This window comes from Plectrocnemia conspersa, unplaced genomic scaffold (genome assembly GCF_051122295.1).
Source record: "Plectrocnemia conspersa isolate PC_06_02 unplaced genomic scaffold, ASM5112229v1 ptg000010l, whole genome shotgun sequence".
NCBI classification, from domain to species: Eukaryota; Metazoa; Arthropoda; class Insecta; order Trichoptera; family Polycentropodidae; genus Plectrocnemia; species Plectrocnemia conspersa.
In genome coordinates this window covers 8,973,555-8,987,134 of record NW_028277174.1, presented here as the reverse complement: position 1 = coordinate 8,987,134, position 13,580 = coordinate 8,973,555, and the positions used below count along the sequence as shown (strand labels likewise).

General features: G+C 31.7%; 1 protein-coding gene across 1 annotated transcript in view; it reads left to right on the top strand.

Annotated features, from left to right (window-relative positions):
• LOC148230562 (uncharacterized) overlaps window positions 1-13,580 on the top strand; it is a 243,250-nt gene that overhangs the window by 224,899 nt on the left and 4,771 nt on the right. The window contains exons 8-10 of the mRNA XM_088194636.1: window positions 7,461-8,817; window positions 10,371-10,504; window positions 10,615-10,762. Of these exons, the coding sequence (XP_088050762.1) occupies window positions 7,461-8,817; window positions 10,371-10,504; window positions 10,615-10,762 (1,639 nt within the window). The remainder of the gene's footprint in view (window positions 1-7,460; window positions 8,818-10,370; window positions 10,505-10,614; window positions 10,763-13,580) is intronic.

The window sequence follows — 13,580 nt, the reverse complement described above, 5'->3', positions numbered from 1 at the left end:
TGTTTTCCAAAATTGTGGAAATGTTCAAAAGTCACTCCGATTCATAAAAAGGGTCCCAAATCTCAGATTGACAATTACAAGCCAATAGCTTTGATCTCATCACCTGCAAAATTATTTGAAATTGTTTTGCATAAATACATTTTTAATTATTTCAGGTGTATGCTTCTCGACCAACAACATGGTTTCCGTAAATCTCGATCCACTGTCACTAATCTAATGGTTTTGTCTAACTATGTTTCAAAATCATTGGACTCTGGTGTACAAGTGGACGTCGTATACACAGATTTTGAAAAAGCATTTGATAAAGTTAACCATGCTTTACTTGTAAAAAAGTTATCTAATTTCGGGTTTTCTGAAGATCTCATAAATCTATTCTCAAATTACTTGACCAATAGATATCAATTCGTCAAGTATAATAACTCCTTTTCAGAACGATATAAGACCCCTACTGGAGTACCTCAAGGATCCAATTTGGGTCCATTGTTGTTTTTATTGTTCATTAATGACATAGAAACAGCAATAGAGCATTCAGATTTTTTATTATATGCAGATGACTTGAAAATTTACAAGAAAATGCATTCGATTTCTGATTCCCTCGACCTACAGGAGGATCTCAACTCTATATGGAAATGGGCTTGCTGTAACCAATTGCCTTTCAGTGTAAAGAAATGTCACACAATTTCATTTTCAAGGTCATTAACGCCGGCAAAATATTCATACCATCTAGGCGGATATTTTCTGGAAAGGTTTTCTTCAACTAAGGATTTAGGAGTGACTTTCGAAGAACGTTGGAAATTTAGCCAGCACATTGCAGAGACTCATAGCAAATCCTTAAAAATGCTCGGTTTTATCTTGAGAAATGCGCGTTACTTCAGGAATACTTTAGTATTGCGCACTCTTTATGATACTCTAGTCCGCAGCATACTAGAAACTAGCTCCATCATTTGGATCCCAGGCGTAATGAATCAATGTAATGAATTGAAGCTGGAAAAAGTACAACGTAAATTTCTTCGATATTTATACTTGAAGGAATACGGGTATTATCCGTTCTTGTTTCCCAGTGCTTTTATTTTGGGAGCCCTGGGATACGTTTCTTTGTCGACTCGCAGAAGTGTTTATGTAATTAAACACTTCTGGAAATTGCTCAAGGGCATCGTAGACAATCCTTCAGTGCTCGAGCAGCTTCAAATGTGGGTTCCTGAAGGTGGTTATAGTTCTCGGTCGCATCCACTATTCTTGCCTGTTAAGTCTAGAACTGGAGCACTTGCCAACTCTTCTCTGGCCAAGGCTATTTATCTGCTCAATTCTGTCCATAGTAATATTGACATTTTCTCTTGCACATATGAAGTTTTGGTTCAGTTCGTATGGGACAATGCACACCTGTTGAGGTGATTTGTGTCTGTTGTTTTGTCTTGTTTATATTTGTATGTATTATGATGTATAAGTACTTTTGACTATCGTGACGCATTGGGTTTGCCTGTCAGGTCACGATGGTTATAATTTTAATAAATAAATAAATAAATAATATAAAATATAATCAATAAATATTTTTTTTACTATATTAGTAAATATAACTTTACAATAATATTTTAGCCACAATAGATTAATACACACGTAAACTTATCTGTCTATTTAAAATTACTAAATAGGTTTATTTTTATAGTAGTGTTTTAGCTGTTTTGGAAAATTTGACGATTTATTTTGGCTTTAATTCTTATTGTACTAGATTATAAGTGATTTTAGAATATGTTTTATATTTATTATTGTTATTTTAAATAATTTACATAGCATAAAAATAATTATTTATTGTTTTTTTTTATAATAAAATTACTGCCTTTTGCAGTTTATGTAGATGCTTAGTGTAAATATATTATAGTAAATTCTGAAGCGTATGTAGTGGTGTGTATTATAATATATTATATTTTTGGATTGTATATAAAGCAAATTTCATATTAAAGCTATCGATAAATTTGGAGTATTCCAAAAAAATTATTATATGTAATAAAAAAAAAGTAAAAAAGTAAAACTGTATACGAACATTGAGCTATCATAGCTTTGTGGTAAATAATATGTTTTATCTTCTATTGAACATAATATTTTTTGTCATTTTTTCACCCTACATGAATGTTTGACTGAAATACGTTTTAAGTAGGTAAAAAAGTTTCAAATGTATTTTTAAAACGTTTAAAAACAATATTTTTTAAAACTTAAGGAACGATTCTTGGGTTCAGAATCCATTTTTCATAACAGCTAAGCCAGCAGATTTAATTGCAAGTGATTTTAAAAACATACTTGATTAATTAATGACTGCTTCAAAATAAAAATGCAAAGATCCGCTATTAAATCTGGCGAAATTTATCAAAAAAAATTACTTTAATTTGTCAAAACAAGTAATTTTTTATTTACTTTTGTTTACTAAGACATATTTATGTGAAGTAAGATTTTTTTATTAAGCTGTAATGAAGCAAAATTTTATGAGCAGGCATGATGCCACCAAAAATAAAATAATTTAACTTTTAAATATTGTGTCTGATTTTAAGATGACTTGCAATTCAAGGACCCAAAGTTCATTTATTTATATTTTATGTTATGAACAATTGCCATTATTCTTATTTATTCTAACTTTAAATATGTATAATTACCTACAATTTGCAGAAAGTTCCATTGCAGGAAGGGTTTGGGAAATCCTGCTTTAGTTGATCGTGTAGAATTTTCCATCTAGTAACACTGTATACTATAAGTTATTAGCAGCTCGTTCCGATTTTCCGCAGGCGAAGCTTTTTGATTGCCATTATCGTCACCATTAATCGCAACTTACCCGGTCGTCCTTATTCGGAAACAGGTCATAAATCTCGTCGCAGCCTCCGACTTATCGAGATGAATACCCCGTCATAATTCACGACGTTAGCGGTCAATTAGCGATGCTAAAAGTATGCGTCGCGACACACGAATTGGAGCTTTTTTGTTTCACGTTGACAGGGGAGCTTACGCGCGCGTTAGCTTATGATTAATTAAGCTCGTTTTAATTAAATAATTAAACGAAGACTGCGTGGGATATTAATATTTTGTATTATGCGGCGGAACCCTCGTGTGCCGCTAGGGACAGCTGTGGTAGCTTAATTCAATGTCCTAATCAATCTGCACACTGTATTTTTTTACGTTGGAATTAATATAACCAAAAGCTAGTATTTGTAATAGTGTAACATTTTTCTGAAAGCTAAAGCTTTTTAAAAATATTAGCTTATTAAATATTAGCTCCTGGACGTTTGAGCAACATATGACACAATCAATTTTGAGTTAGGTTAGATAAATTTAACTGGAATTAAATATAATACATAACAATATGCAACTGTGGATTGCATCTTGAAATAAGAGTTGCTGGAGTGTGAACTACTACATGCCTACCTCGATATACAAGTTTCTAAGGGTTCATTTTAAAGTTTCGCCAGGAACTAGCCGACGCAAAAGTTAGAGCTTAGGGATTAAAAGGCACCCGAGGCCGTATGAAACTTTAGCTTATATAATATATAATTATTTTCCAATGTGTATATGTATGTATGTGTGCTACTTTTTAAACTCCAAACAACCGTTTACATTAAAGAAATATAATCTTATTTACACTATCAATGCGGATTTTAAGAATATTTAGTATTTTGATACATTTCAAAGTCAGAATATTTCTTTTAACATGTCGCAAAGATAAAAGATTTTCACGTTGAATAAAATGGGTAGAACTAAATAGAAAGAGAGAGAGAGTCTTGTCGATAATAGCGCTTAAAGTGGGGAGTTCATCCCCTTGACCTATTTTGCGGTCCTGCATGTGAACGATTGAGCTTTAAGCTCCTTGCATGCACAATTTCGCTAACGGTCTTCCCCTTTTCGCCCTTTTGCGTGAATAATTGCAATTTTATGACGAAAGTAACGCACTTGGATAACCATTAATTTTATCTGAGACTTTTCTTATTTTTTCCATCTATATATTTTGCCTTCTCGCTTCCAATAAGAATTTTTGTCTTAGGAGGCGCTTTGAACGGAGCAATTCAATCAATTTTTTAATATCGGAGCTTTGCGCGATCCTTTTCCTGAGATTACTATATATTCAACATTGGAGACGTTTCTTATTGCTCCCAAGGGGTGCTATTGTAATTTAAAAAATGCCACTTAAAAAATAAACAGGGTTTAACACTTAAAACTTCATTCAAATTTCCATCTTTATTTTATAATATCTCTCTACGTTAAGCATAAATGAAACGTATTTTTATAGGGCTTTAAAGCAACATAATGTAATAACCTAATATAATGTAAAAAAAATAATTGTATGACATGATTTTGTGTTACCCAGTTGTATTGTAGTTTCAGAAAGCATTCATTCGTAATGCGTTTGTGATATTTTGAACCTTTTTGTGACAGTGACATATTTATTTTCATAGTCACAAACATGAATTTGATCTCATAGTCAAAAATCTAATAAAATAGTATATTGCTTTTACAGTTAATCAGATTACGATAAAAATAGATAAATGTAAAATATTTATATTTAAAAGCAGTTTCATTAGAAAACACTAGAACTTTAAAGCAGGTCAAATATGAAGCTATTAAAAACTTGAAAGCTTTCGCGGCGAATTAAGAATAATAACTTTTGTCTAACCAACAATGGCTTGTCTCTTGATTAATAGCGCGGATAAATTAAAGTGCGTTGCTCCAGACAATGATTCATACGTGAAGCCATTTGAAAGCTCTCACTTTTATGACGATCGTTAAGTGGGCTGACATTCCCGGGTCACGAGACACCGCCAAGGCACGTGACGTGTGGATGTTCATTATGGAGACAAATGAGCTAAGAATGCTCCCTTTGCCACATTTCCTTACCGAGCCCTAATTTTATAAAGGATAAAGGGCTTCGATCGACCCACTTTCGTTCCTAGATTCTAAGCTGACTTTCTGACGTTTTGTATGTAGCCATAATTTTTTTTATATATGCATATACAATACATACATAATTAATTTTATTAAAATCTCTGAACTAATCAATCTAGAATCTTTTGGCGTTTGACAATTTTGTCCAGGTTGATTTTCTGCTCTAATTAAGTTAACTTTACGGATGCTTATATAAGATAGGTTGTATTCTATATTAGGTAAATATAAGTACAAAGACTACTGATTGAATATAATTGCATTATAATTAAACCCGCGGCCCTTTTAATTTATATTACTAATAAAACCAAATTATTATTAAATCTTACATTGGAATCAAACATGTTATTGTATAGTAATCAATAATGAAGTGAGCTGTACTAATATTAAAATATATGTGTGATAGATAATTAAATGTTAAAAAAGATGTCATGACCTCGAAATAAAAACTTCACAAACTTTTAGCTTAGTCAATATTTCCACAAACAACGTTTAAACACAAAATGCGGTCATTCGACAAGCACATTTTATCTCCGCAAAAAATACCGCATGCTGCATTATATGTATACATGTTTAATCTAAAGTGCTTGTACTGGGTGCCCAGAAAAAATGACCCGACCCAAGCACGGTTAACATGACAGTGAAACTTTTCCAAACCGGAAATAAATCGTTGCGCTAATCGAGTTAGTTACGTAATAATCTTCGGGTTCCGTTTATTAACGGTTGTTACTCGGGGGATAAATCAGGAATAGGAAATGGTTATTAGGCGTTAAGGCTGAGTGTTAATTTTTACGATCCAATAAGATTTTGAATAATCATCTCATTAATTAAAAAGCTTTGGCGTTTAAAAGCAGATACCTTAAATTAACAATAAAAATTAAATAGTTACTAATTTTTATTATATAAACGATAATTCATTTTGAGCGAGGCTTTACAATTTTTTGAGTCTATTACCTTCTTGTTGTGACAATTTCTAAAAATATCCTGCCAGACCTTCGTGATCATTTTAAAAATATAAAAGTAAAAAAAGTGCTTAACAAAAAATTTAATTTAAATTTTACATGATCAATACTATTAGTAATGCATATTTTTTAGATATGAGACTTTAACAATGTAGCCACAGTATTTTATCAATTGTAAATCTCCCATTGCAGCATTTTATTTTTTAATAAAATGCTTGTTTTAATATAGTAATTAATTATACGAATATACTATATTTATAATACAAGAAACTGGTTTATACCTACTTAAATAAAAAATTTAAAACCATTTACAAAACGAGTAAAGAAAAAATAAAATAAAATATACTGTGTATTTATCTGAAGATATATAAACGTTTAAATGAGTTCTTTAGTCTCTAAAGTAATTTTAGCAATACATGAGATTATAGGGTTAGTGTGATTAAGAGAAACATTTTTATAGTATTTTTTTGTAACAAAATACTGATGTAATCTAAATATATGTAATATTTGTTATTTGCAAAGGTTTCTTTTAAATGATTTGTAATTCAAAAAAAATAGTATCGCTGGTGTTACTTAATTGTTTGTGTATGAGGATTTTATTTTTTGTTGTAAATACAATTATTTTATTAGAAATCGGTCTAACGGCCGCGATGGCAGCAAGCCTTTTAGAAATTAATTTAAATTTAGATTTGATTTTAACGCAATTGCCCACTCTACGTTACTGCTCTGTTTACTTTGGAAAGTTCAAGAAAAATTTTGTCTACGTTTCGTAAATATATTTGTCTTTGTTTTATTTTTATTCAATTTAATTTTCTAAAAATAAAAAAACGCGTATTTCATAATCTTGAGATATCGTTTTTTACAAGATAAGTTAAAACATCTGTTTAGAGAAATAATATAGCTTTTACTTCTTGAGTAAAAGCTATATTACTTAAAATTATTATTATTATATTATTCAAGTAGTTGGAGATCTTGTATTTGTATATTTTGTGAATAAAATCGTCATGCCACCCATATCAAAAGCTTTATCTATATCTTACATTAAATGACCTTTACTCTGTTTCTGATTTAAATTAATACGTATATGCTTTTTCAAACTATTAAATTGGTGTGTTCTTAAGTAATTTTTACAGAAGCTAAGCTGTTCGTTAATAATTCTATTTTTTTGGTTCATTTATTATTGTTTTAGAATTTTAAGTATGTTCATACTACTTAAAAAATGTGCAAACAATCATCTCTGTCTTATATTGCTCTATATTAGCAATGAAAATTTTATCAGACACAAGACTGAAATAAGTAACATTTATTTTATTGATTATTAATTATTTTAATATATTGAATATAAATAAAAATTACTACGTATCCAGATTTCCACATTTAACACTAACACAAGGCTTTTTGAGCTCATAAATTAGCATTCTTATCGGCAATAATGACAGGGATACGCAACCTTTAATCTTTAACAAACTTTTGGGGAGAAATTTAGACCCTACTTTGCCACAAAAGCAAACCGAAGGATCCCTTTTATTGTTAAATGAAACCCTAAACAACCGTAAGATTAATCTTCTTCCTTTTGACTTTCAGCGAGCTGAGGTACCTCATCGAAGACTCTTTGGCTGGCAAGCGGACATCGCAGGACGGCAGCGAAAAGTTGGATAGGTCTCTCGTCTCTTCGTTCGAAATACTCAATTTAGTGCCTGACTCCGAGAAAAACAAGGAGTCGCCCAAAGAAAGCGTCCAGTTCGGGGATCAAGAGAGACTCAAGTGGAGGTCCGTCGGCCACGTGACGGGCAGGAGTGTCCAATTGGACACTATACTATGGCCCGGTGGTGATATTGTGGTGTCAGGGTTGTCGGCTCAGGCCAGGAGTGTGTTCAGGATAGTAACTGCCTTAGCTCCTCCGTTCGTGATGGAGAGCGAGCTGGACGAAGACGGTCAATGTTTGAGAGGCCTTCCTTGTCATAGAGTGCTTACTTCGGATAAAGATAATTTGACACTAGTGTTCAACGAGATGGAGACGCAAGAACGACTGGAAGAAGAAGCCGAGGAAGAACATCATCAAGGGTCGTTTTTTCCGCACTTAAAATACGATACGTTCAGCGAGAAGTTCTTTCCGTTTCAGAATAAGTATAAGTACAGAACGAACTGCTGCTATGGATTATCCATGGATTTGTTGGAGAACATTGCTCAAGAATTAGAGTTCGATTTTCATTTGTATATAGTGAGCGATGGTCTATTCGGAACTAGGAAGATGACTAGGAAATACACTAGGAATAGAGAGTTTAAATTTAAACCCAGAGAAGTAAACGGAGCTAAGACGCATTATAGGCAAGAGTATAGGAGTGGTTTTACGGAGCTGTTTCCGACAAACATGCCTTACAAAGCTCTAGAGCCAGAGATATATTCTGAAGAAGACTTGAAATGGAATGGAATTGTGGGAGATTTGGTTTCGGGGGCGGCTCACATGTCATTCGCAGCCTTGAGCGTGTCCAGTGCCAGATCTGAAGTTATCGACTTTAGTTCGCCGTATTTTTTCAGCGGCGTGTCGTTTCTGGCCGCGCCGCAGGAAAAGTCCGAAATACCCCTGTTGGCCTTCTTGCTGCCATTCTCCCCGGAGCTTTGGATTGCAATTTTTACATCGCTGAACGTGACCGCGATCGCTGTGGCTATTTACGAGTGGTTGTCACCGTTCGGACTTAACCCTTGGGGGAGGCAACGCTCCAAGAACTTCAGTATGTCAAGTGCTTTGTGGGTCATGTGGGGACTGTTGTGTGGACACTTGGTGGCGTTCAAAGCTCCCAAAAGTTGGCCGAACAAGTTTCTAATCAACGTATGGGGCGGCTTCTCCGTTATATTCGTGGCCAGCTACACAGCCAACATAGCCGCCCTCATCGCAGGCCTATTCTTTCACAACGCAGTGGACAATTATCACGATCGAAGTGTAAGTATTTATTTTAATTATCTATATAGTTAATAATATCCATTTTACAATGTGGGATTATTTTTTTTAAATAATTAAAATTTTATGAAATTGAAAATAAAATTGCTAAGTACTTTTAACGAACAATGCATTAAAACAAAAAGCTTAAAATGAGCTTATATGAGCTTAATCTTATTCTTCGAAGAATAACGGTTTAAAAGCACTTTTTAGTAGTAGTTTTTCATAGACTGACTTTAAAAAAATTCTAATAGATATAGTTTGAATTGAATTTTATATTTATATAACTTCTTTATAGCATAAAAGTTTGTTATATATTAGCATAAAACATTTACTAAAACCATATTGTGATGGAATTAAATTTAGTTGAACTATTCCAAAATATACATTTCTGTCTTTGTATAAGTTACAGTGAATTTTCAGTAAAGTTATATTCTCACTAGTATAAATAGGTAGCAACTGTTACAGTAAATAATATTCGAATACATTTTCAGCGGTTGAAAAATATTTCTATTAGCGAAAATGTAGTTCAACCGATAGGTGCTAGTGAAACTATATGCTGTTTTAAAATGCACGGGAAGCATACTTTGACAGTTGCGAAATGTCAATTGGCTTTTAAAACATGAACCTAGCCTAAAAAATTAACATTATAAAATTTTCAAAACTTTTAATAAGACAAGTTGCTTTTGATTAATTTGTTTAGGTTAGATTTATGTTCGAACAGAAAATAGACATTTAGCAATAGTGAATATTATTCAAATACATTTTCACCAGTGAATATACATCTATATTTATACTTTTATGTGTAATTAAACTGATCGATTATAAGCTGCTCTTAAAAGTATGTAACTCAATTTGACAGTTGCGAAACGTTCATTTGCTGTTCAAACCCAAGAGAAACTCAAACGAAAGGTTAGGTTGATTTATTTATGTTGGGTTTGGTTAACCTAACCTAACCTAAATGAATCTCACAACTTTTACAGTGAATATTTATTTTTCAGTTAAAATATATTTTCACTAGTTAAAATATAATTTCACTAACTTGGTCAATTGAATGGTATTAAGCAATTGATTTTTAATTTCACTGACTCAATCTGTCATATAAATTATATTTTTACTAGTAAAAATATATATTCACCAATTAAAATGTCTTTAAAAAATGCCAGTTAAAATATACTTTTACTGTAACATATATGCTGTATAGGCTTTTGGTTTATACATGAATATATATTTATACCATAATAATAAATTAATAATATATTTTCAGCTTTAATTTATAATTTGATAATTGATACTGAAATAATATTTTTTATTTGAAACTTTTTACACTTTTTGCCTGTAAACTCACTTTTGACAGTTTTAATATATTTTTCAAGACTCGGTAACATATTCAAAGTTATTCGTGAAAGTTTAAGGAATTTAGAACACTTTTACGTCGCCAACTTTCTCGGTCGATAGCATAATATAATATAAAATGCGATATATCATGAAGTATACAATATGTATATTATATATGTATAATACATAAATATTATTTTATTTAAAACATGTTTTAGTTGCTGTCTCAAAAAGTAGGAGCACCTATAGCATCAGCTGCTGAATATTATGTCCAAAGAGAGAACCACTATCTTTGGGACCATATGAGAAGATATGCCTTGGCTGATGTGGAAGACGGAATTAAAAAATTAAGGTTTTTATAATGTTTTAAAGATATTTTTAATGATATAATAATCTCATAATGTATATAAATGTATCAATCATAAATATATTATTGATTAAATTTATAAAATCCAATTCCAGAAACGGATCCTTGGACCTTCTGGTAGCCGACACTCCCATTCTGGACTATTACAGAGCCACCGATCACAACTGCAAGCTACAAAGGATAGGAGAGACTATAAACGAGGACACATACGCTATTGGAATGGCAAAAGGGTTCCCTTTGAAGGTAAATTTGTCTTTTGCCAGCCGTTCGATGGTTATTCGATATTTCTCCTCTCCGTTGGAATAATTTACGATTCCGGCGCACAACAGTGTGTTTAGACACGATAATATATTAGATTCTCGTCGCGTGACGTTATTAGATTCCAGTTCTGGCGGTTTAGCGTCCCCTTGACCCGCCTTGTCCTTTTACATTTGCCAGGACATCAGATACTCGCCACCATCAATCACAACTTGGTAAACTGCCAGCGCCGACCCGAATATCAACTTTGACTGGTTGAAGAGGGAGCGAAATTAATAATAGCAAAAACGATGTGTGTGTGTCGTACTTTTTTCGTCACACCCACACAGTATAAAAAGTTAAATACCTAGAATTTAAGATTTAGTAATGCCTTTCGCAGAGAAGTTAGTAACTAGAGAGCTACGTATCCTTTGACGCTTAGTAATGAAAAAAAATCTGTGTCAAACTCAGATTTAGTTTATACGAATTCGTTTAATATATTTATACTGTAAATTTATGTGCAGGGCTTAAAAAAAGAACACTAATACTCTCATAAAATAAATTAAATTTAAATCCATGTCCAATTAGTGAGTTATGTAACTAAAATTATATATAAAACTCTAAATATATAATGGATTTTGGTTGCATAAATATTTCAACGGTAGCTTAGTGAATCATATTCAAGTGCTTTTCAGATAAACGACTGCGATATTTAGATGGAAACAATATCTTAGGAATTTTATTATGAGATTACGTATAAATCTAAAAAAAGGCAGTAATTTGTGCTTTAAATATTTTTAGCGATTGAAAAGCTCGTAGGTAAAATAGTGGTAAATAATAAGCACATTGTCTTGAGCTTTTGCTTGAACAATTTTATTTTCGTAGCTGGATCAGGTTTAAGATTAAATAGAAAACGGTTACTATGTCGGTCTTCTTAAAGTCGCCTCGGTCGATACTCGGCAGAGCTCCGCTTCGTACGAGTTTGGTTGATCTCTCGTGTGTCGAAGTAGTATAAAAGTCAAGTTCTGACTTGTATACAATCCTGATTATATACAAGTTAATTCTGTCGTGAGCACTGTGAAGTGCTGTCGCTCTTTCTCGCCCTTGAATCTCAGGTAAATACGATGATTTAGAGTGGAAACAGACTATGTGGTTGTCTGTAACTTTTTCCATAGGAATAACGTTACTGAGCATTTGTAATTTATGTACTTGCAATTCTTACTACTTTACATTTGTATCAAAACCGACTGTCTTTTTTTAGGTTTTTATGTTAAAATATTACCATATAGCATCAAAAAAGTCATTTTATTATTCTATCCTTGTAAAGGAAGACCTGTCTAGAATATATTCGCCGACATGATGTAAATATTTCAGAGAAGTTGATTTGAAAATACAATTATGTAACATTTCTTTACACTGAGAGGCAATCGGTTAAAGCAAGCCCACTTCCATAAATAATTGAGATCTTTCCAAAGAATACGAAATTGACTGCATTTTCTTGAAACTTTTCAGATCATCCGCATATAATAAAAAAATTAAACGATTTATTGGTGTTTCTATGTAATTAATAAATAATAGAAACAGGAATGGACCAACTTGGATCCTTGAGGTACTCTAGTATCGTTCTGAAAATGTGTTTTTATTCTTAACGAACTGATATCCATTGGTCAAGTAATTTAAAAATATACTTAAGAGACTTTTAGAAAACCATATGATTCATTTGAGTCGCGTCGACGAGTATACTTGTGTAGGGAATATACACAATTCAGAGATTTTAAAAGAACTGTGTTTTTGTGTGCCACATATTTATCAGCGCTTGCGTTTCCGAGTAACTTTTGAGGAGTAAAGGTATTCCGAATGTTCTTGCCCGCTCCTTATGGTCAAGCATAGACCCTTACCCACCGGCCTTTTAATCATCACGTATGCTTTGACACGATTTAAAAAAAATATATAAATACAATAAAAAATATTTAAAAGGTGCATTTTGATGTAGCTATAATATACCCAAATATCTGATTGTGTGCGTTTATAATAGTGGCGCAATAAATTAACTTGTTTCGGTAATCGCAAATAATTATAGTTGTTAGTTATACCACACTTTTAGCGAGTAATTGCGACAAAATTGAGATTAATTTTCAACGAATGATCGTGAAACAGTTATTTCTAGAAAAATAAATTCGTTTTCTTTATTTAAATTTATTATGTTACAATTTTTGTAGTATAAATAGTGGGTTTAGTATTATTTTTTTATAAGAAATATTGAGAAATTTCTATGAAAAAACAGTTATTAATGAATTAATATATACTTATATAGAAAATGTACGAATAAAGTAGCGTTAGTTATGTAATAAACCTGATTATGCTTGCATTAGCTAAGTGTTGCAAAATATAATTGGAAGTTAAAAAAATATCGCATAAAAAATGCTTTATAAATTTTGCACAGATATTGTTCTTTATTTTTTTTCGAAATACTTGAAAACTTTGCATGGTATTTAAATAGATTATAAGAAAGACACTTTATGCCTCTTTTTTGAGAATTATTTTTCAGAAACATGTCGGTTGTAACCCTTAAAACAAATTAAAATTATATTACAATCATGCGTTTTTACACACTCATGTAATTTTTTTAAAGCTAGGGATAAAATATTGGGCAACATTTCTCAAAAAATATGTTAACTATTTTGATTAACTGTGCTTTTTTTACTAATAAGATCTAATAGAACGTTTAAGTAATTTGCACAAAATTATATTAATTATTTTAACTAAATTTTGTATCTATTTTGTAAATTTTCCTTAAAGTTTTGTTGCTGCGAATTTGCTTCTA